Source organism: Gadus chalcogrammus, unplaced genomic scaffold (genome assembly GCF_026213295.1).
Source record: "Gadus chalcogrammus isolate NIFS_2021 unplaced genomic scaffold, NIFS_Gcha_1.0 GACHA093, whole genome shotgun sequence".
Taxonomy (NCBI): Eukaryota; Metazoa; Chordata; class Actinopteri; order Gadiformes; family Gadidae; genus Gadus; species Gadus chalcogrammus.
The window spans coordinates 105,241-127,608 of record NW_026613528.1 but is presented as its reverse complement, the minus strand read 5'-3'; the positions used below and the strand labels follow the sequence as shown (position 1 = coordinate 127,608).

General features: G+C 45.4%; 1 protein-coding gene across 1 annotated transcript in view; it reads right to left on the bottom strand.

Annotated features, from left to right (window-relative positions):
* LOC130378641 (NACHT, LRR and PYD domains-containing protein 3-like) overlaps positions 1-18,958 on the bottom strand; it is a 43,423-nt gene extending 24,465 nt beyond the window's left edge. Inside the window, exons 1-8 of the mRNA XM_056585352.1 lie at positions 18,723-18,958; positions 18,409-18,520; positions 18,218-18,334; positions 17,132-17,245; positions 16,754-16,868; positions 16,560-16,626; positions 16,179-16,407; positions 5,104-6,943 (exon numbers count right to left, since the gene is read on the bottom strand). Coding sequence (XP_056441327.1) covers positions 5,104-6,943; positions 16,179-16,407; positions 16,560-16,626; positions 16,754-16,868; positions 17,132-17,156 — 2,276 coding nt within the window. The 5' untranslated portion in view covers positions 17,157-17,245; positions 18,218-18,334; positions 18,409-18,520; positions 18,723-18,958. The remainder of the gene's footprint in view (positions 1-5,103; positions 6,944-16,178; positions 16,408-16,559; positions 16,627-16,753; positions 16,869-17,131; positions 17,246-18,217; positions 18,335-18,408; positions 18,521-18,722) is intronic.
* Positions 18,959-22,368: the final 3,410 nt, after the last annotated feature.

Below are 22,368 nucleotides of genomic sequence, written 5' to 3'. Positions count from 1 at the left end.
TCCCGATCCCGATCCCCGGATCGGATCGGGCCCGATGCTGGGTTTTTAAGGTAGATCGGGATCGGCCGATCTCGATTCAATTTCATGGCCGATGCATATTTATCTATCCATATTTTTTCTATATATATATACATATACATATATATATATGTGTGTGGAAATTGCGTTGAATGAGAGATATAATTTCGCACGTTGAGCACACAGTTGTGTGACTCGTTTATTGAGTTAGAGAAACCAGGAAATCAAAACGTGCTGCAAGTAAACGAATCCCGCATCGCGCTGTGACGTCATGAGACGCTCGTAATCCAGGGACAGGGATCCCTGAACCACAGTAAACGACATGCCTAACACAGTGGAAAGAACAACACATAACAAAATACTGTGGGTGAATTATGTTACACTCACTACATATTCAAACACTTCCTTGTTCGGACCCATCACGTGACTGAACTAACCAATCAGAAGCTAGAATTAAGACTGAGGTAAACGTGAGGGAATCAGAGAGGCAGATTCAACAGAATATCCTGACTGTGTTAAATATGTAAAGATGTAAATATGTAAGTAATAATTGTGTGACATAAATATGTAAATGATTAACTGACATTGTAAGTACATTTCTAGAAAAATTAACTCCAATATAAATGATATTAATTTATTCTACAACTTTCAAATATTTAACTTCTAAACCTTACATTATTATGGATTATTCCCCGGCTCTTCTCAATGCTGGCTGAACAAAACTATCCCAAGGTCAGAGAATCCTCTACACTACTGGCGGGCACATGCTACACAGCGACCCGCACTGGCTGATACAGCCACAAAGCTTCTTTGTGCACTTTGTACATCGGTGGACAGTGAGAGACTGTTTAGTGCAGTGCTAATGTCCTTGATGAGAAAAGGACCCAGTTGTCAGCCGAGATGGTGCAGATGTTGGTTTTCATTAAACAAAACCTGCACTGAACTGAAGAAGTCAGTGCAGTAGATTAAGATGGAGGAAATAAGAAGCTCTACACTGTTATTACCCACCCACATTGTAAAAAATAATAAGCTTACTTGAAAAAAGGGTGGAAACTTGTTGCCTCAAATAAGTTAAGTAACCAAAACTTTACTTTAGGTTATGTTTACAGGTAATGCTTATGTTATGTTATGTTAACGTGAGAGAATAAAAGCTATTGAGCGCAGCTTGGATGCCTGTCTGTTTCTTAATGTACAGGAAATTAAATGTTGTTTGTCAACACAAAAAGTGATATCGGAAATCAATATCGAAAATCCAGTATCGGGAAATATCGGGATCGGATCAGGAGCAACATGAAAATATCGGAATCGGATCAGGAGCTAAAAAATGAGATCGGGACATCTCTAGTTTTGTGTATAATTAGAAGTTTTATTCCATCATTATGTATATTGTGTTGTGAGGGGAATAAACTATTAGGCTATCGCGGATAAGTGTCACACGTAGGAGCGTAAAAAGTTCAATTTTTTGAACCCCGCTCATGGGTGTTTTAGGCGTGTTATTTAGGTGCGTAAAACGCGTCTAACACGCCTAACGTGCTGCTTTAGCGCGTTTAACGCATCTACACGTCTAAACCAATGGTTCCCTATCCAAAGATGTGGATTTACTACGCCTCCAACGCGCGCAACACGTTCGGTGTGGCCGTACCTTTAGACAGCATTTGTGCGCCTGGGGGTGTCAGTTGCGTGCTGCTTCATTTCGTGTGCGCACTTTTAAGGACGTTAATCTGTTAAAAGTCTTCTGATATTGAACCTTGTGGTATAACTGTTTGACCATTGAGTAAAACTGACCTGAGAGTTTCCAGCGTACAGTGTGGACTCCCCAGTCCAGCAGAGAGTAGCTTCACTCCTGAATCCTGCAGATCATTGGTACTCAGGTCCAGCTCTCTCAGATTAGAGGAGTTGGAGCTGAGAACTGAGGCCAGAGCTTCACAGCATCTCTCTGACAGATCACAGGCATTCAGCCTGAACACACAATAAAGAGAACAGGTTAGGAACTGTGATTAAAATAACATACATCCTCAACTTTTTACATAATGAAGAAATTGTGGTTATTCAAATTGGGTTTCAAATGTCTAACAATAAGATAGTTGTTTTGCAGTGTTTGAAAAGTCGTTTTTTGTATATTAATATAACTTTTTGATGCAGTATTTTGTATATTATGTATTGTAACACATGTTATTAAGTTAATCTAAAGCAATGTTTTGTATATAATTAGGAGTTTTATATATTTTGCATATTGTGAGGAGAATAAACATCATAGCGTTCAGGAATGACTTTGCGAGCACGAGAACTAAAAAGTACGGCCAAACTGAACGCGTTACGCCCGTACGATTAGGCCTAACCTGCTGCTTCATCATTGTGTGTCGCAAAAATGGTTCAACACGCCTTACGTGCCTACGGAGCTAGATGAGCCTGCCCAAAACTTATTTTTCCCCGCTCCTTTTCTTTTGCTCCACAAACATGGCTGAGATCACCACCATCGCTGCGCTGTACTTGTTGTGGGAGTTCCAGGAGAGCAGGAAACCCAAACGCCGTCGTGTTTGGGTGCATGACATCCTCCGTAGGCGCTCACAGCTGGGTGAGTTTCACCACCTCCTCCAGGAACTCCGCCTGGATGAAGGCCGGTTCCAGACGTATTTTCAGTTGACTGGGGCCATGTTTGATGACCTGCTAACCCGGGTTGGGGCCAGGATCTACCGTCAGGACACCAAGTACAGGCGCTCCATATCAGCTGCTGAGCGCCTGTCCTCCGTCTCTCTGCCAGTGACGTCGGGTCAAGCTCAACGCTGATTGGCTATCGCGGCTAAGTGTCACGCGTAGGAGCGTAAAAAGTTTCATTTTATGAACTCCGCTCGTGGGTGTGTTGGGCAGGTTATTTAGGTGCGTAAAACGCGTCTAACGCGCCTAACGTGCTGCTTTAGCGCGTTTAACGCATCTACACGTCTAAACCAATGGTTCCCTATGCAAAGATGTGGATTTTCTAAAGCCTCTAACGCGCGTAACACGTTCAGTGTGGCCGTACCTTTAGACTGCATTTGTGCGCTTGGGAGTGTCAGTTGCGTGCTGCTTCATTTCGTGTGCGCACTTTTACGGATGTTAATCTGTTAAATGTCTTCTGATATAGAACCTTTTGACCATTGAGTAAAACTGACCTGAGAGTTTCCAGCGTACAGTGTGGACTCCCCAGTCCAGCAGAGAGCAGCTTCACTCCTGAATCCTGCAGATCATTGGTACTCAGGTCCAGCTCTCTCAGACTAGAGGAGTTGGAGCTGAGAACTGAGGCCAGAGCTTTACAGCATCTCTCTGACAGATAGCAGGCATTCAGCCTGCACACACAATAAAGAGAACAGGTTAGGAACTGTGATTAAAATAACATACATTCTAAACTTATTACATAATGAAGAAGTTGTGGTTATTCAAATGTCTAACAATAAGATAGTTATTTTGCAGTGTTTGGAAATCATTTTGTATATTAATATTACTTTTTGTTGCAGTATTATGTATATTATGTATTGTATTGTAATACATGTTGTTAGTTTATCTAAAGCGATGTTTTTTATATAATTAGGAGTTTTATATATTATGTATATTGTGTTGTGAGGAGAATAAACATCATAGCGTTCAGGAATGACTTTGCGAGCACGAGAACTAAAAAGTACGGCCAAACTGAACGCGTTACGTCCGTAGGATTAGGCCTAACCTGCTGCTTCATCATTGTGTGTCACAAAAATGGTTCAACACGCCTAACGCGCCTACGGAGCTAGATGAGCCCGCCCAAAACTTATTTTCCCCGCTCCTTTTCTTTTGCTCCACAAACATGTCGGAGATCACCACCATCGCTGCGCTGTACTTGGTGTGGGAGTTCCAGGAGAGCAGGAAACCCAAACGCCGTCGTGTTTGGGAGCATGACATCCTCCGTAGGTGCTCACAGTTGGGTGGGTTTCACCACCTCCTCCAGGAACTCCGCCTGGATGACGGCCGGTTCCAGACGTACTTTCCGTTGACTGGGGCCATGTTTGATGACCTGCTGACCCGGGTTGGTGCCAGGATCTACCGTCAGGACACCAAGTACAGGCGCTCCATATCAGCTGCGGAGAGCCTGTCCTCCGTCTCTCTGCCAGTGACGTCGGGTCAAGCTCAATGCTGATTGGCTATCGCGGCTAAGTGTCACGCGTAGGAGCGTAATAAGTTCAATTTTTTTAACTCCGCTCGTGGGTGTGTTGGGCGGATTATTTAGGTGCGTAAAACGCGTCTAATACGCCTAACGTGCTGCTTTAGCGCGTTTAACGCATCTACACGTCTAAACCAATGGTTCCCTATGCAAAGATATGGATTTACTAAAGCCTCTAACACGCATAACGCGTTCAGTGTGGCCGTACCTTTAGACAGCATTTGTGCGCTTGGCGGTGTTACGTGCTGCTTCATTTCATATGCGCACTTTTATGGATGTTCATCTGTTAAATGTCTTCTGATATAGAACCTTGTGGTGTAACTGTTTGACCATTGGTAAAACTGACCTGAGAGTTTCCAGTGTACAGTGTGGACTCCTCAATCCAGCAGAGAGCAGCTTCACTCCTGAATCCTGCAGATCATTGGTATTCAGCTCCAGCTCTCTCAGACTAGAGGAGTTGGAGCTGAGAACTGAGGCCAGAGCTTCACAGCATCTCTCTGACAGATCACAGCCCTGCAGCCTTCACACACAATAAAGTGAACAGGTTAGGAACTGTGATTAATATAACACACATCTTTAAGTTATTAAATAATGAAGGAATGTTATTAGTTTAACAAACATACTAAATAATAAGATGTATACATTTTAAATAGTTGTTTAGTTGAGATTGAAAATGTTGTGTTATGTTCTATTGTTGTGAATATTCTCTTATGTGTACTGTAATACATTACACGTTAATAGGACACCTACAGAGATGTTTTGTATGTTATTATAATTAGTATGTTTATTCTGTTATGAGTAGAAAAGTAATAAATGTTGTTATGAACATACATACATTCATATAATTTTAACCTTATATTCCAGTTGTAATTATATTGTGTAGTGTGTATTGTAATACATGTTTTTAGTGAACCTACAGAGATGTTTTGGAGGCTTTGACCACTGGCAGCAGCCTCAGAAGACCATCTTCTGAAGCAGAGTATTTCTTCAGATCAAACACGTCCAGCTCCTCTTCTGATGTCAGTAGGATGAAGACCAGAGCTGACCACTGAGCAGGGGAGAGAGGTTCTCCAGAGAGACTTCCTGATGTCAGGTACGCCTGGATCTCCTTCACTAGAGAACAGTCGTTCAGCTCATTCAGACAGTGGAACAGATTGATGCTTCGCTCTGGAGATTGATCTCCTTCTATCTTCAACTTGATGTAAGACACTATTCCCTCATTGATCTGTGACACTGTTCCCTCATTGGTCGCTGACCTACTTCCTGTCATTCGCAGCAGACCTGTTTTAATCTGAGTGGTCAGTGATCTTTTTTTCTGTCCCAGCAGACCACGTAGGACAATCTGATTGGTCTCCAGAGAGAGGCCCAGGAGGAAGCGGAGGAACAAGTCCAGGTGTCCGTTCTCACTCTGTAAGGCCTTGTCCACAGCACTCTGGTAGAGGAGGAGTTTATCTTCCCTCGAGGTTGAGAGCAGATTGACCCCAGTGTTGATAAAGGACCAGAAGACATAAAGGGCAGCGAGAAACTCCTGGATGCTCAGATGGACAAAGCTGAACACCTTGTCCTGGTACAGCCCACACTCCTCTTTAAAGATCTGGGTGAACACTCCTGAGTACACTGAGGCTGCTTTGATATTGATGTCACACTCTGCCATATCTGCCTCGTAGAAGATCAGGTTGCCACTCTCCAGCTGGTTAAAAGCAAGTTTTCCCAGAGAAACAATGATCTTCCTGTTCTCTGAACTCCAGTGTGGATCTATTTCAGATCTCCCATGGTACTTCCTGTCCCCCTGTATGGACTGAACCCTCAGGAAGTGGCTGTACATATGAGTCACGGTCTTGGGCATCTCTTCGATCTGGGATTTTTTGAAGATGTCCTCCAGAACTGAAGCAGTGATCCAACAGAAGATTGGGATGTGACACATGATGTGGAGGCTTCGTGATTTCTTGACGTGGGAGATGATTGTGCTGGCCAGTGCCTCGTCTCTGAATCTCTTCCTGAAATACTCCTCCTTCTGTTGGTCGTTGAACCCCCTCACCTCTGTCACCATGTCAACACACTCAGCAGGGATCTGATTGGCTGCCGCAGGGCGTGTGGTTATCCAGATGCGAGCGGAGGGAAGCAGGTCGCCCCTGATAAGGTTGGTCAGCAGCACGTCCAACGAGGTGGACTTTGTGACATCTGTCCAGATCGGGTTGTTCTGGAAGTCCAGAGGAAGTCGACACTCATCCAGACCATCCAAGATGAAGACAACTTGGAACCGGTCGAATCTGCAGATTCCTGCTTCTTTGGTCTCAATAAAGAGGTGATGAAGAAGTTCCACCAAGCTAAACCCTTTCCCTTTCACTAAATTCAGCTCTCTGAAAGTGAGGAGAAATGTGAAATGTATGCCCTGGTTGGTTTTGCTCTCAGCCCAGTCCAGAGTGAACTTGTGTGTCAAGACGGTTTTACCAATGCCGGCCACTCCAGTTGTCATCATTGTTCTTATTGGTTGATCGTGTCCAGGTAAGGGTTCAAAGATGTCCTCACATCTGATTGGTGTTTCTTCCATGGCTCGTTTCCTGGAAGCGGTTTCAATCAGTCTGACCTCATGTTCCTTGTTGACCTCTCCACTGCCTCTCTCTGTGATGAAGATCTCTGTGTAGAAGTCGTTCAGATCTGTTCGCTTTCCTGCTTTAGCGATTCCCTCAAACACACACCTGAACTTCTTCTTCAAATGAGACTTGATTTTATGTTGGCAATCGACAGCATCAGATCCTAAATGAGAAAACAACAGATGACATCAGTTAGTGGATGGTGATCAGTGGAACCAGGGCAATATTTCCTGTTAAATTATCAACCTCATGATATTTTGTGGGTTCATTACTTGTGGCCGGAAAAGCAGGTTGTGATGGACTGCATGTTACAGATTCAAAATGTTAAGGCCTATTATTTCCACAGCAATCTGATTGGTCTAATGATAGTAATAATGATAGTGAATCAGTGTAAAGTGAATTTCTATGCTGATACAATAAGGCTGGGTTTCATCACTTCCACTGAGTTTTTCTGCTGTTGGTCTGCAGTATAATGATTAATGTTAATGTGGCTTCATAACTTGTGTTCTGAGAAGCTGGTCGTGACAAAGACTGCATGTTACAGATCCAAATCCAAAGATCCAAAAAGTCAAATCAAGTCAAGTCACGTCAAGTCAATTCATATAGCACATTTTAAAACAACAGTAGTTGACCAAAGTGCTGTACACAGATACAATATAAAAAAAACAAAAAAACAAGAAGGCTTAAAATTGCATATTAGCAACAACAATGAATAAGATAAAATAAAATCTTAATCTGTATTAAACGCCAATGTAAAAAAGTGGGTATTTTTTTAAAAAGTGGGACTTTTATGATTGGTCTAATGATAATAACAATGATTGACTTGACTTGACTTGACTTGAATTGACTTGACTTGAACATTTTGGATCTGTAACATGCAGTCTTTGTCACGACCAGCTTCTCAGACCACAAGTTATGAAGCCACATTAACATTAATCATTCAGGACTTTTCGTTTTTACCCAGCGATATGATTGGTCTAATGATAATAATAAAGACAATGAATTGGTGTAAAATGACATGCTGATATAACAAGATAGTGTTGCATCTCTTCCACCGAGTTATTCTGCTGTGGATCTGCAGTTTATGTTTAATATTATTAATAACATTAATAATAATAATAATAATAATAATAACACCCTTTCATGACACCCAAGGTCGCCTTACAATTCATAAATTAATCTAGGGTCAAAAACAGCAAGAGCTGCATAGCCAACAGCATGATCAAAACAAGACATAAGACTTAAGTAGGAGGGGTTAAGAACAGTGAGGAGACCCAGGTAGGAGGGGGTAAGAACAGTGAGGAGACCCAGGTAGGAAGGGGTAAGAACAGTGAGGAGACCCAGGTAGGAGGGGGTAAGAACAGTGAGGAGACCCAGGTAGGAGGGGGTAAGAACAGTGAGGAGACCCAGGTAGGAGGGGGTAAGAACAGTGAGGAGACCCAGGTAGGAGGGGGTAAGAACAGTGAGGAGACCCAGGTAGGAGGGGGTAAGAACAGTGAGGAGACCCAGGTAGGAGGGGGTAAGAACAGTGAGGAGACCCAGGTAGGAGGGGGTAAGATCAGCAGTGAGGAGACCCAGGTAGGAGGGGGTAAGAACAGTGAGGAGACCCAGGTAGGAGGGGGTAAGAACAGTGAGGAGACCCAGGTAGGAGGGGGTAAGAACAGTGAGGAGACCCAGGTAGGAGGGGGTAAGAACAGCAGCACAACGGGGATATGAGGGGAACCCACGGTAGGGGGTCATTACAGCGAGAAGGCCAGTGGGAGCACATGTGCTTTGAGGAGGGATTTCAATGTTGTCAGGGTGTCTCTTTCAGTTCAGCTCAGAGCCCTAGCACCCACGGTGCTGACAGCCCTAGCACCCACGGTGCTTAGAGCCCTAGCACCCATGGTGCTGAGAGCCCTAGCATCCATGGTGCTGAGAGCCCTAGCACCCACGGTGCTCAGAGCCCTAGCACCCACGGTGCTGAGAGCCCTAGCACCCACGGTGCTTAGAGCCCTAGCACCCACGGTGCTCAGAGCCCTAGCACCCACGGTGCTGAGAGCCCTAGCACCCACGGTGCTACGAGCCCTAGCACCCACGGTGCTGAGAGCCCTAGCACCCACGGTGCTGAGAGCCCTAGCACCCACGGTGCTGAGAGCCCTTGCACCCACGGTGCTGAGCCCTAGCACCCACGGTGCTGAGAGCCCTAGCACCCACGGTGCTGAGAGCCCTAGCACCCACGGTGCTACGAGCCCTAGCACCCACGGTGCTGAGAGCCCCAGCACCCACGGTGCTGAGAGCCCTACTACCCACGGTGCTGATGCGGGAGGTCGGGACGGTGAAGACCAGCTGAGGATGATGAAGGGAGCGGCAGGGCCTGTCCTCCTGGAGGAGGTCGGGGAGATAAGTGGGGGCCACGTTGTGGAGGGCTTTGTCGGTGAGCAGAAGGGTTTTAAGGTCAATCCGGTGTTGGACAGGGAGCCAGTGTAGCTGGACGAGAACAGGGGGGATGTGGTCGGGTGACTTGGTTCTGGTAATGATGATGTTTAACATTCTTTAACCTGAGACCCCCACCATTACCCTACATATCTGGATCAAACCATTTAACCTGATACCCCACAACAAGCCTACAAACTGGATCAAACCCAGTGTTTCCCCCACGTTCACACAGCAGCGGCGCGTCGCCGCTGCTGAATTTTCTACGCCGCTGCAATAAAAATCCTTCTCCTAAATTATTCTTTTTTTTACGTAGCTCCTTTTAGAAAATGTACAGCGCGTAACGTAAATTGCCCAGCACGCGTCACGTCGTCACGTAACCAACATCAAAGAAGAAAAATACACAGCGAGTGTGGCAGTTGTTGGCAGTAGGCTACCGTACACGGTTGCAAAGTTAGATTGATTCCATCAGTAGCGAGTGAAGCGGAAGATCGAAGAAAGAAGGAAAGAGAGAGACAGACAGAGAGAGAGAGAGACAGACAGAGAGAGAGAGAGAGAGAAAGTAAGTTGCTAAAATGTGTCGCTACATGACCACCAGTGTTAAAAACCCTGAACCCAATCATTTTATTGTATCTATAAACCGCAACCTCCGTGCCGTTTTTCCTCTAGTATTGTGTGTGTGTGTGTAGGCCTATGTGTGTGTGTGTGCGTGTTGTCGCTCTTTTTGGGATCACTCATAGCCTTTACAGGCAAAGCAAGGCAAGGCAAGGCAAGGCAAGGCAATTTATTTATATAGCGCATTTCATACTCCAGGTAGACACAATGTACTTTACACAGCTGAGGCATTACCTCAAATTGAATTACACAAGTAAGAAACATATCACACGTATAAAACATATCACAGTAATAGTACAAGTAGACAGCATATCGCAATAGTAGTAATAAAAAGATAAAAAGGAGAGATTAATATGATGAATAAAATAAATTAAAAACAGGAAAATGCCATGGAGAAGAGGGTGGTCTTCAATTGCGTTTTAAAATTGGCAATGGTTGGAGCATTCTTAACGTGATCAGGTAGTTTGTTCCAAATCTGGACTGCATGGTAGCTGAAAGCAGCTTCACCCTGTTTGGTGCGAGTATATGGTATGCATAATACCTGGCTTTTCTGTGGCCTGAGAGGCCTGAGGGGGATGTAAAATGTAAACATGTCAAATATATATGTTGGCCCCATCCCATGTAATGCTTTAAAAACCAGTAGCAGTACTTTAAAATGTATTCTAAAATAAACTGGCAGCCAATGCAAGGACTTCAGTATAGGGGTGATATGCTCTCTTTTTCTGGTCTTTGTTAACACTCGTGCTGCAGCATTTTGAACTAATTTAAGTTGTTTAATGGTCTTTTTTGGGAGTCCTGTGAAGAGACCGTTGCAGTAGTCTAGCCGGCTTGAAATAAAAGCATGGACAAGCTTTTCCAGGTCAGACTGGGACATAAGGTCTCTCAGCTTGGCAATATTTTTCAGGTGATAAAAAGATGTCCTAGTTACAGCTCTCATATGCTTGTCGAAGTTGAGGTCGCTATCAATTATGACTCCAAGGTTTCAGACCTTAGTCCTAACTTCAAACCCCTTTGCCCTAAAAAGTGTAGCCATTTTGTCTTTTCCATCCTTCCTCCCAAATAAAATTACTTCGGTCTTCTCTTTGTTCAGTTGTAAAAAGTTTTGTGACAGCCAACTATTTATTTGGTCTAGGCAGTCACATAGTGAGCCAAGGGGATCCTTATCAGTGGGTGACAGGGCTAAATAAAGTTGTGTGTCGTCTGCGTAGCTGTGGTATGAAACCTGAGTGTTCTTTATAATCTGACCCAGTGGGAGCATGTAGAGATTAAAAAGAAGTGGCCCCAGGATTGACCCTTGTGGGACACCTGACATCAAGGGTGCTAGAGCTGAGGTGTAGTTACCAAGGGCAACAAAGAAAGTTCTCTCCTGCAGATAGGACTTCAGCCAGTTGATTACTCTGCCTGAAAGTCCAACCCCATGTTCTAATTGGCGTAGGAGTATGCTATGATCAATTGTATCAAATGCTGCACTGAGGTCCAGTAATACAAGCACTGAAGTTTTACCGGAGTCTGAGTTGAGACGTATGTCATTCAGGACCTTTATAAGAGCTGTTTCAGTACTATGATTTGCCCGGAAGCCTGACTGAAACGGATCAAGGCAGCAATTTGCTGTTAAAAAATCGCTCAACTGATTAAAAAACACTTTCTCAATAAGTTTCCCAATAAAGGGCAAGTTGGATACGGGTCGGTAGTTATTTAATACCGATGGGTCGAGGCTTTTCTTCTTGAGCAGGGGCTTTACAACAGCCATTTTCAGGGATTCTGGGAAAATTCCTGACTGAAGTGACAAGTTCACAATTTGGAGTACAGTGTCTGTAGTGACTGATTTGTCCTGAGTTTTTCCTTGTCACTCGGTGACGACTGAGGGAGTCCTTGACGCTTGTATAGGTTACTTGCAATAAACCAGAAAATGAAGATCCACGAAAAATCGAGCGTTCCAAACATCGTTGGGGTTTAATGACCAAAAGGAAGATTTTACAGATGCATTAACTAAAGAATTTACAATGAGCAGCATGCGCATCGAAACGAGCAAGCAAGCAGAGACAAGGTCAAAAAGCTGTGTGCTCTCAGTCGGCCACACCTCCTTCCCGGTCTCCTTCCTATTTATAGCTTTTGACCTGCAGAGGGCACAAAATCTCGAGCAATACAGAATACAGAAGAGGCATGCATTGAAATCAAAGTTAAACAAATAAATTAGTGGTTAAAATGGCTCCTACACTGTCCGATAATAGATGAAAAATATTTTTAAAAAAGTTTGTAGGGATTGTGTCTAGACTGCAAGTGGAGGAGTTGAGGCTTTTTAAGGTTTTTTCGATTGTATTAGTGTTCATCAGACTGAACTCTGACATGAGGGGATTGTTTTCCCTTAGGATTGCTAGTTCTGGACAATGAGCAGACTGTAATTGAGAACCAATGTTTGATCTGATGTTCTCAATTTTGTTTTTAAAAAATGTGGCAAATTCATCACATGATTTGCTCGAGAGCATTTCTGAGGGCAGTTTGGAGGGAGGATCTGTTAGCTTTCCAACCATCAGGAATAATGTACGGGTATTATTTATGTTGTTGTTTATTAGATCTGAGAAATAATATTGCCTGGCCTTACATACCTCAAAATTGTATTTGCGGAGATTCTCTTTATGGATCTGTAGGTTAACTTGAAGTTTATTTTTCCTCCATTTTCTTTCACTTTTCCTACGCTCTCTTCTCATGAGTTTAACGGTTGGACTATTTAACCATGGGGCTTTCTGTTTGCTGGTAATTGACTTAAGTTTAAAAGGAGCAACATTATTCATGATGGATTCCACTTTTGTATTAAAAAGTTCCAATAGATCATTCACAGAATCACCAGAGGTAGGGAAAACTGGAGTTTGTTCAAAGAGAGCTGCTGTGTTTTCATTTATGATCCTCCTTCCAGTCATTATGCAGCTACTCTGATTACAGGGGGACATAGATATATCAGAAAATAAACAGAAATGGTCAGATAGGGCTAAATCTTTGATTGTCACTGAGACATTGAGACCCTTAGTGATGATAAGGTCAAGAGTGTGACCATGGGAGTGTGTGGGGCCTTGGATATGCTGGGTAAGACTGAAAGTATCCAATAGAGCAAGGAAATCTTTGGTGTATATGTTGTCTGATTTGTCCATATGCAAATTGAAATCTCCTGAGATGATTAGACAGTCAAATTCAACACATATGATTGACAGGAGATCACTAAATTCATCTATAAAAGCTCTTTCAGACTGTTTGGGGGGTCTATAGATTGTCACCGTAAGAAACCGAGGGGAACCCTTAATTAGGACACACATATACTCAAATGATGAAAATTTACCATGACATAACTGTTTACATTGAAACAAAGTTTTGAATATTGTGGCTAAACCTCCCCCCTTTTTTGATTCTCTAAAAGACGACAGAAAATCGTAGTTAGGAGGAGCGGACTCAATGAGGGTGACAGCACTATTTGCTTCATTTAACCATGTTTCAGTTAATAGCAGGAAATCAAGGTCATGTGTGGAAATGAGATCATTTATCAGAAATGACTTATTTGCAAGTGATCTAACATTCAAGAGAGCTAGCTTCACAGTGCGAGCCGGGGCTGACTCTTGTGAGTTATTTTGCAGCTGAAGTGATGTGGAGAGCAGGTTTGTGAGATTCACTTTGCGAGCTGTGCGCGTCATAGTCCTTCTGTGTCCGATCATCACGGGGATGTTCGACGATAAGGGAACGTGTCTCTGAGCGAAACGGTGGGAGGCGCTAGCGGCAAAGGTTTGGGACAGTAGGGGGCGGTTGAGGCTGCAGGCTGCGGTGGCTGCAGGCTGCGGTGGGGTCGCAGACTGCGGAAATGGCTGGGTGACCGACGGAGGTAGTCATTTTCGGAGACGGACATGGTGATGGTGTGTCACTGTGTAGCGACAGTTTGCCGCTAACACGCATGAGCCCTTTGCACTCAGATGCAGATCATCCCACGAGTAGAGTGACTCTCTATTCCAAAATGCATCGAAATTGTCAATAAATCCCACGTTGTTTCCCCAGCAAGTGGCCCGCAGCCAAGTGTTTAAGCTTAAAAGTCTACTAAAACGTTTGTCGCCGTGTCCTAATATAGGAATTGGCCCAGAGATAAAAACAGTTTTGCCACACTGCTTAAGGAAGCTAATTAAAAACATTTTTCATGGGCTCTGATTTACAACGGGCAGAGTCATTTGAGCCGACATGGACAATAATCCTAGTGATTGAAGATGGAAGAGAAGGCAGCATTTTCAGGAGCTTAACCAGGACATCAGTTACCAAGGCGCCTGGCAAACAACGTGTGATAACGTTCACAAAGCGCAGATGCCTGGTAATAGAGTCGCCGATTATGAGGGTAGTTGGAGGAAACAGCGGTGTCGGCTGAGAGCCCTCACCTGAAGAAGAGAGCCCACTGCCCCCATCCGACGAGGCACCCGACAGAGAAGGCACGGCCAGCTGCTGGGTGGAGGACTCCCCACACCAAACACCAGTTGATCCCGATTTAGGAGGACCCCGGCTGGGGTCTCTGTCTGGCTGGCTGGTGATATGTTCAGCGGCATCTGATGCAGAGAGAGCTTGCGAACGCCTGACGGCCTCCTTCAGGAGCGACCGACGAGAGGATGACCGATTTGCTGCAGACCCAGTGGAAAAGGGGTTCACACTGGCACCTGGACAGGTGTCAGCTTGTCCAGCCGTGAGTTGCAGCGAGGGTCGGAAGCCGGATGGTGGTTTCACTTGCTGTGTAGCAGACTTTGAAGTCGCTCGATCCAGGGTGGGCAGTGGAGGGGCATTCATCGTTGCAACGGCACTCGATGTGCCCGGCTGAGTTGATGGAGGCGAGGCGTCGTCAGCCTGGTGGTGAGTCGAGGCAAGTGGAGGAGCCGACGTCCGCGGATCTGCACTCGACCGATGGAGGGCCAGGCCGGAAAGGTCACCATCCGTAGAGCCAACAGCCCGGGAAGAGGACGGCGCCGGAGGATCATCAATAGCTAGCGGTGCAAAGCGGTTTAAGGTTTCCAGGCTGGTGGTGATGCCTCACTAGCCTCCGCTAATTTCCTTGGATGCCCACGTATGTGCGGTGTGGAACAGGACTGAGAATAGTTGGCGGGATCCCAGTGTACCGTGTCCTGCATACTAGCAGTGAAGGATGCCAGCCGCTTGGATTGCCTGGCAGCTACATCCATGAGGCCGGACAGGAGAGCTTCTCTTTCTCGCAGAGTGTCAGTGAGTTTTTGAATTTCATTTTTTAGATGGATGATTGTCTTTGTAGCTTGGTTGAGTAATGAGTCCTCAGAGGTTGTTGCCATGTTATTATCCTTCTGAGGAATCTGATTTAGCCGGTTTTCCCGAGGCTACAAACAGACAAACTGTGTTCGATTTAAAAAGGCGTTTAAAACATTAAAATCTAATAAATTCCAGACGACACACCAATTTCTTTCGAAGGGTGGTGGTGTTGAAGAGTGGTGGTGTTGAAGGGCTCCACTCACAAGCATGCACACGCGATACTGCCAAGGCAACTTCCTCCAGGCCTAGGGTATCGGAACTTCAGTCACAGACAATCCTGAACTCTCCATGATGTGTAGTACTAGGTGTAGTATTTTCCTCTTTACTATCTCAGGAGCTTATATCCAGTCAGGAATTTATAGCCTAGGTATTTTCGGGAACTTTGAAAAATGAATCCATACTGTTAGATCCGATGTTGTTCTTTATTGCCATATAAAATCCGTTTTCATCGCGTATTTTAATTAGGGATTTATGCTAATTGCCTGTAAGCATGTGGTCATTAGCATAAATGCAGGGAAAAAACCTAAGGACATTTTTGAACAAAGTGTCTTATGTTAAAAAACAATTATGCTTTGGGCATAGCAACCATGTTTAGTGTTTAAGCATTAGGCAAAAATCTGTAAATAAATTGTGCAAATTATATTACATTTTTTGTTTCAATATTACTATGCAAAAATATAAAAATCTGTAAATGAAGACACAAAAGGCAAAGTTACAACACCAATAATCCCATCTACAGTAATACACAGGACTGTTTGAATAGGATTTAAGTGCATATTCTCCTCTCAAAGTGCACCTGATTCATGCATTCCAATGTAAAGGGTACAAAAATAATTCGGTCGGGGGAGCCCCCGGACCCCCTAGAGGGTTCGGGGACCACACCACCGCTATTGAAAAAAATCCTGCGGGAAACACTGAAACCATTTAACCTCAAAGAGGAAAGATTGTCTCCACATGGAAGTTTGAAATGTATACGTCTCACATTACGTCAATTAGTCTGAACAGAAGAAATATAATCTCCTACTGCTCTTCAAAATGTGTATTTCTTCTCTGTTTTCAAGATAAGAGTCTCTTACCGCTCAACAGTTTGTCGGCCAGTTCCTCCTGGTTCATCTCCATCAGGCAGAGCATTGTGATGTCCACCACTCCCTCTATGGCGCGCCTCCTCTGCTCCTCCTTCTTACCGTCCACCTCCTCCTCCTCCACTCTCTGACCCTCTGAGCATTGTGGGTAATCTGAGAAGAGATCCCTCCAGAGCTTCTTCAGCTCCTTGTCTAGAAAAGCGTGTGCGTTCTCCTCAGCCCTCTGGAACAGAACAAACATCAAGGAGAACTTTACTCTGAACTAACTGAGGACATCAGACGCATCTTTCCTGGATTCACGTCCCGCTGGACAAGAGAAACGTTCTAATGTTCATGGAGAGCTGAAGTCAAACGTCTTGGTGGATATGTACACACCATGATCAGCTCTGTTTGATGCTTCTGTAGAGACTGAGCACTGGTAACCTTTGACCTCTTCTGGTGTCTGTGGGGAACACAAACACACACACACACAAACACAATTATATTTCCCCAGCCTTGTAGATATCAGTATCAGTAGAGAATGGTAACAACCAACTGGTCTGTTTTCATCGTCTGTTTGAAACCCCTACCTCTCCTCTCTGGAGGGGCGTCCACCTTTAAATTGATATGGTATATCCATAGAGCGGTCACTCTTCATGGACACAGCTGGGTCCAGGGGAGTCTGCTTTCTGCTGCTGCTCTGGGCTTCAACACACACACACACACACACACACACACGCACACACACACACACACACACACACACACACACACACACACACACACACACACACACACACACACACACACACACAATTACATTTTCCCTGACTTGGAAACATCAGTACCAGTAAAGTCTGATAACAAGAGTCTGCTCTCTCTTGCTGGACTCTTGAAGAAAAACAAGCAACAGGATTTATGGACGTTTGATAGAAGCTGTATCTTTAGGATCTTTGATAAATCCTCACCTCTTCTCAATAGACTGATTTCCATCTTTAAAGATAACAGGATGATCCATAGACCAGTCACTCTTCATGGAGACACAGCTGGGTCCAGGGGAGTCTGCTCTCTGTTGCTGTACTCTTTTAAAAAACATGAACCAGGATTTCTGTAAGTTTGATAGAAGCTGTACCGATATAATCTCTAGGGCTGTCAAGTTCTGGTCGGTTGGTTGACTGGTTAATCGATATGCTCTTGTTAGACCAAATTCTCTTTGGTCGGACTATGGCTGGTGTTCCTTTCATAAGAACAAAGAGCTTCTTAATCCATTATTTTAGGGTTGGGAGGGGCAAATGCAGGCCGATGTGTTTTATATTTGATTGACAGGCTATATTGTGTTAGAAATAACATTAATTATGAATAAATTAGGTTGAAGGCTCCGTAGTTTCTGTTTTAATAATCATTTGGTTTAATAAACTATAAGACTTATAAGACAAGAGGTCAAACCCCCGGGTTCCTCAACGTTGAACTGGCCCATAAGGAAGACCGCTAGTCCTAACTTACTGAACCTTTACTCCGCTACTAACTCATTGATTACAACAAAGTCATCGATCTGGCAGCATTTGGTTAAGAAGAAAGAAAAACATGCAAAGTGTAGAGTAAGTTTGTGGGCAGATCAGCTAAAATGGTGGCATGAGTACTTTTTTCTTAATACGTCTGTGATTCTTCATCTCCCTTCGTGTTTAACGCTCGCTAGGCTTTGAGTGGGAACACATCAGAATTGGCTTCTTGGCACGAATCCCAGCAGCATCCAGTGGGCCCCGTTATATTACACACAGATAAAAGCTATAATCAATTCTTCGGTGGTGTCGTCTATAAACGACGCTGCCCGACGCTCCGTGGCTCGTCCGCTGTCTGCTTCATATTGAAGCTCTGCCCTAACCGAGTGGACTCGGACCGAGAGGGTCTGAAACCCACTGCCCTTCTCCAAACAGACCTCATGTGATGTTGAGGCTAGCAGGTCATCATCTTTTCACCATCGACCAATCGATTGGTCAGAGAGTTGGTTGAATTTAAGACTACGGCCCAAATCATCATCTCTAATCAATGCTTACCTTTTCTCAATAGACTGATTTCCATCTTTAAAGTTAGCAGGAGGTCTCATAGAGCGGTCACTCTTCATGGAGACACAGCTGGGTCCAGGGGAGTCTGCTCTCTCCTGCTGGACTCTTCTAGAAAAACCAGAACCAGGAATTATGGACTTTCGATAGAAGCTGTATCTTTATGATCTCTGATAAATCCTCACCTTTTCTCGATAGACTGATTTCCATCTTTAAAGATAACAGGAAGATCCATAGACCAGCCACTCTTCATGGGGACACAGCTGGGTCCAGGGGAGTCTGCTCTCTGCTGCTGCTCTGGGCTTCAACACACACACACACACACACACACACACACACACACACACACACACACACACACACACACACACACACACACACACACACACACACACACACACACACACACCTTTTACTCAGACTAATGATGGAGTCATGATGCATCACTGCTGAGCTCTGAGATGGACAACAGTCACAGACAGAGAGATCCTCTTCTTACCTCTTAGCTTTGCTCTGGCGGCCATGTTCCCCAGACAGAGCGGTCTTAGAGGTAGGACCCCCCTCCTCTATCTCCTCATCCATAGTAGACTGGAGAAAATACGTTCCATCCCATACGGCAAAAAGTTATAAAGTATAAATGTGAAGAAACTGAGGTTAAAGTGTTTATAAAACACGTTAATCAGGTGAAAGGTTTTCAAAGCGGAGAAAGAAAGGCTCCCAGCTGCGACGAACCATTCAGATGAGGAAGTAACTTAGCTGAACCGCCCCTCTGAGCGCATGTCAAATGTTTCCTGGGAAAACGGGCAGCATGCGCCCGACCGCCCGCCCGCCCGCCCGCCCGCCCGCCCACACACACACACACACACACACACACACACACACACACACACACACACACACACACACACACACACACACACACACACACACACACACACACACACACACACCGAACTGCTGGAAGGGGAAGTACTTGAGGAACCGAGAGCAAGAGAGAGATAGATGGAGAGAGAGAGAGAGAGAGAGAGAGAGAGAGAGAGAGAGAGAGAGAGAGAGAGAGAGAGAGAGAGAGAGAACAGCAGAAGTGGAGAAGGAGGTGAACTAGTATATGAGCTCTTTTGAAGCATGATGTCATCTGTACCTTTGCATGCAGAGTGGAAACCCGGTCCAAACAGGTCCGAACTGGTCTCTGACCTGGGTAACCCGGTCTTTATCTGATTGAATCTGCATTTCTGGTGCGTCTATTAGCGATTGTGATTGAATGCATATATATCCCGCACATTTTGAGCCACATGCAAGTTGAAATGCAACATTGTGACTTCAGTTGAAGTCCGCTCCCGTTAGACGTTGAGCATTACTGTAATTAGTTCCACTGCAGTGACCCTCAGGGAACACCAGATGAGGTGCCATGCCGTAATTCCGACGCCTCATTGTTCCGACGTCTCAGTGGTCCGAAATATTTCCCATTAGATCGACATGCCACTATGCCGACGGTTCAATATCCCGAATAGGCCCCTTTCCTGCGCTTCTGAACTTTGCTGCGACATTTACATTTTACATGTAGGGCTTTTAGCAGACGCCTACAATAAGTCAAAGAAGAAAGACAACAATATATCTCTGCTGGTACAGTTAGGATGTTCAGAGAACCAAGTGCCAATGGCCGTGGTCTGTAAATGTTCTAGAAAACTCTGGGTGCTCCGGCGGGAGTCCTGGAGCTCTATATCTCAATAATATCACATTAGACGTAGATATCTATATCATATAAAATATATTATCACGGCCAAAAGCTGTGTGCGCCTCCAGACAATATAATTAATCTCTAACGACTGCGTCGGGTTCTCCGACGTCTCTGGTTCTTCCATGTCCACATCAATCTATCAATCTGAAGTGGACTGAACCACGACATGGAGGAGAAAGGGATTGTTGCCCACGATTGTCTCCCGCCGGAGCCCCGCTGTCGAGGCCCTTCTGCCTTTTGTTTTAACCCTATTAAATACTTTCTCTAACTGCTCTTGATACCTCTTAGCTTACCTTTATTCCACCTGGTGTTTGGCGTGACAAGGGTTTGTTCTGGCCCACTACCCTGATCCAGCTTATCCCGGTTGCTTCGACCGGTTGGTGGGTACCCCAACATCTGTGTGTTCAGCATTTAAGTGTGTTTAAGTGTGGTTACATTTCGCACACTACATGACCCCTCTCCATCGAGAGACTACAAACACACAGAGAGAGAGAGAGACCCCCTCCAGCTAAATGACCCCTCTCCATCGAGAGACTACAAACACACAGAGAGAGAGAGAGACCCCCTCCAGCTAAATGACCCCTCTCCATCGAGAGACTACAAACACACAGAGAGAGAGAGAGAGAGACCCCCTCCAGCTAAATGACCCCTCTCCATCGAGAGACTACAAACACACAGAGAGAGAGAGACCCCCTCCAGCTAAATGACCCCTCTCCATCGAGAGACTACAAACACACAGAGAGAGAGAGAGACCCCCTCCAGCTAAATGACCCCTCTCCATCGAGAGACTACAAACACACAGAGAGAGAGAGAGACCCCCTCCAGCTAAATGACCCCTCTCCATCGAGAGACTACAAACACACAGAGAGAGAGAGAGACCCCCTCCAGCTAAATGACCCCTCTCCATCGAGAGACTACAAACACACAGAGAGAGAGAGAGAGACCCCCTCCAGCTAAATGACCCCTCTCCATCGAGAGACTACAAACACACAGAGAGAGAGCGAGACCCCCTCCAGCTAAATGACCCCTCTCCATCGAGAGACTACAAACACACAGAGAGAGAGAGACCCCCTCCAGCTAAATGACCCCTCTCCATCGAGAGACTACAAACACACAGAGAGAGAGAGAGACCCCCTCCAGCTAAATGACCCTCTCCATCGAGAGACTACAAACACACAGAGAGAGAGAGACCCCCTCCAGCTAAATGACCCCTCTCCATCGAGAGACTACAAACACAGAGAGAGAGAGAGAGACCCCCTCCAGTTAAATGACCCCTCTCCATCGAGAGTTTACAAAAACACAGAGAGAGAGAGAGAGAGAGAGACCCCCTCCAGCTAAATGACCCCTCTCCATCGAGAGACTACAAACACACAGAGAGAGAGAGAGACCCCCTCCAGCTAAATGACCCCTCTCCATCGAGAGACTACAAACACACAGAGAGAGAGAGAGACCCCCCCCAGCTAAATGACCCTCTCCATCGAGAGACTACAAACACACAGAGAGAGAGAGAGACCCCCTCCAGCTAAATGACCCCCCTCCATCGAGAGACTACAAACACACAGAGAGAGAGAGAGAGACCCCCTCCAGCTAAATGACCCCTCTCCATCGAGAGACTACAAACACACAAAGAGAGAGAGAGAGACCCCCTCCAGCTAAATGACCCCTCTCCATCGAGAGACTACAAACACACAAAGAGAGCGAGAGACCCCCTCCAGCTAAATGACCCCTCTCCATCGAGAGACTACAAACACACGGAGAGAGAGAGAGAGAGACCCCCTCCAGCTAAATGACCCCTCTCCATCGAGAGACTACAAACACACAGAGAGAGAGAGAGAGAGAGACCCCCTCCAGCTAAATGACCCCTCTCCATCGAGAGACTACAAACACACAGAGAGAGAGAGAGAGACCCCCTCCAGCTAAATGACCCCTCTCCATCGAGAGACTACAAACACACAGAGAGAGAGAGAGACCCCCTCCAGCTAAATGACCCCTCTCCATCGAGAGACTACAAACACACAGAGAGAGAGAGACCCCCTCCAGCTAAATGACCCCTCTCCATCGAGAGACTACAAACACAGAGAGAGAGAGAGAGACCCCCTCCAGTTAAATGACCCCTCTCCATCGAGAGTTTACAAAAACACAGAGAGAGAGAGAGAGAGCGAGAGACCCCCTCCAGCTAAATGACCCCTCTCCATCGAGAGACTACAAACACACAGAGAGAGAGAGAGACCCCCTCCAGCTAAATGACCCCTCTCCATCGAGAGACTACAAACACACAGAGAGAGAGAGAGACCCCCTCCAGCTAAATGACCCCTCTCCATCGAGAGACTACAAACACACAGAGAGAGAGAGAGACCCCCTCCAGCTAAATGACCCCTCTCCATCGAGAGACTACAAACACACAGAG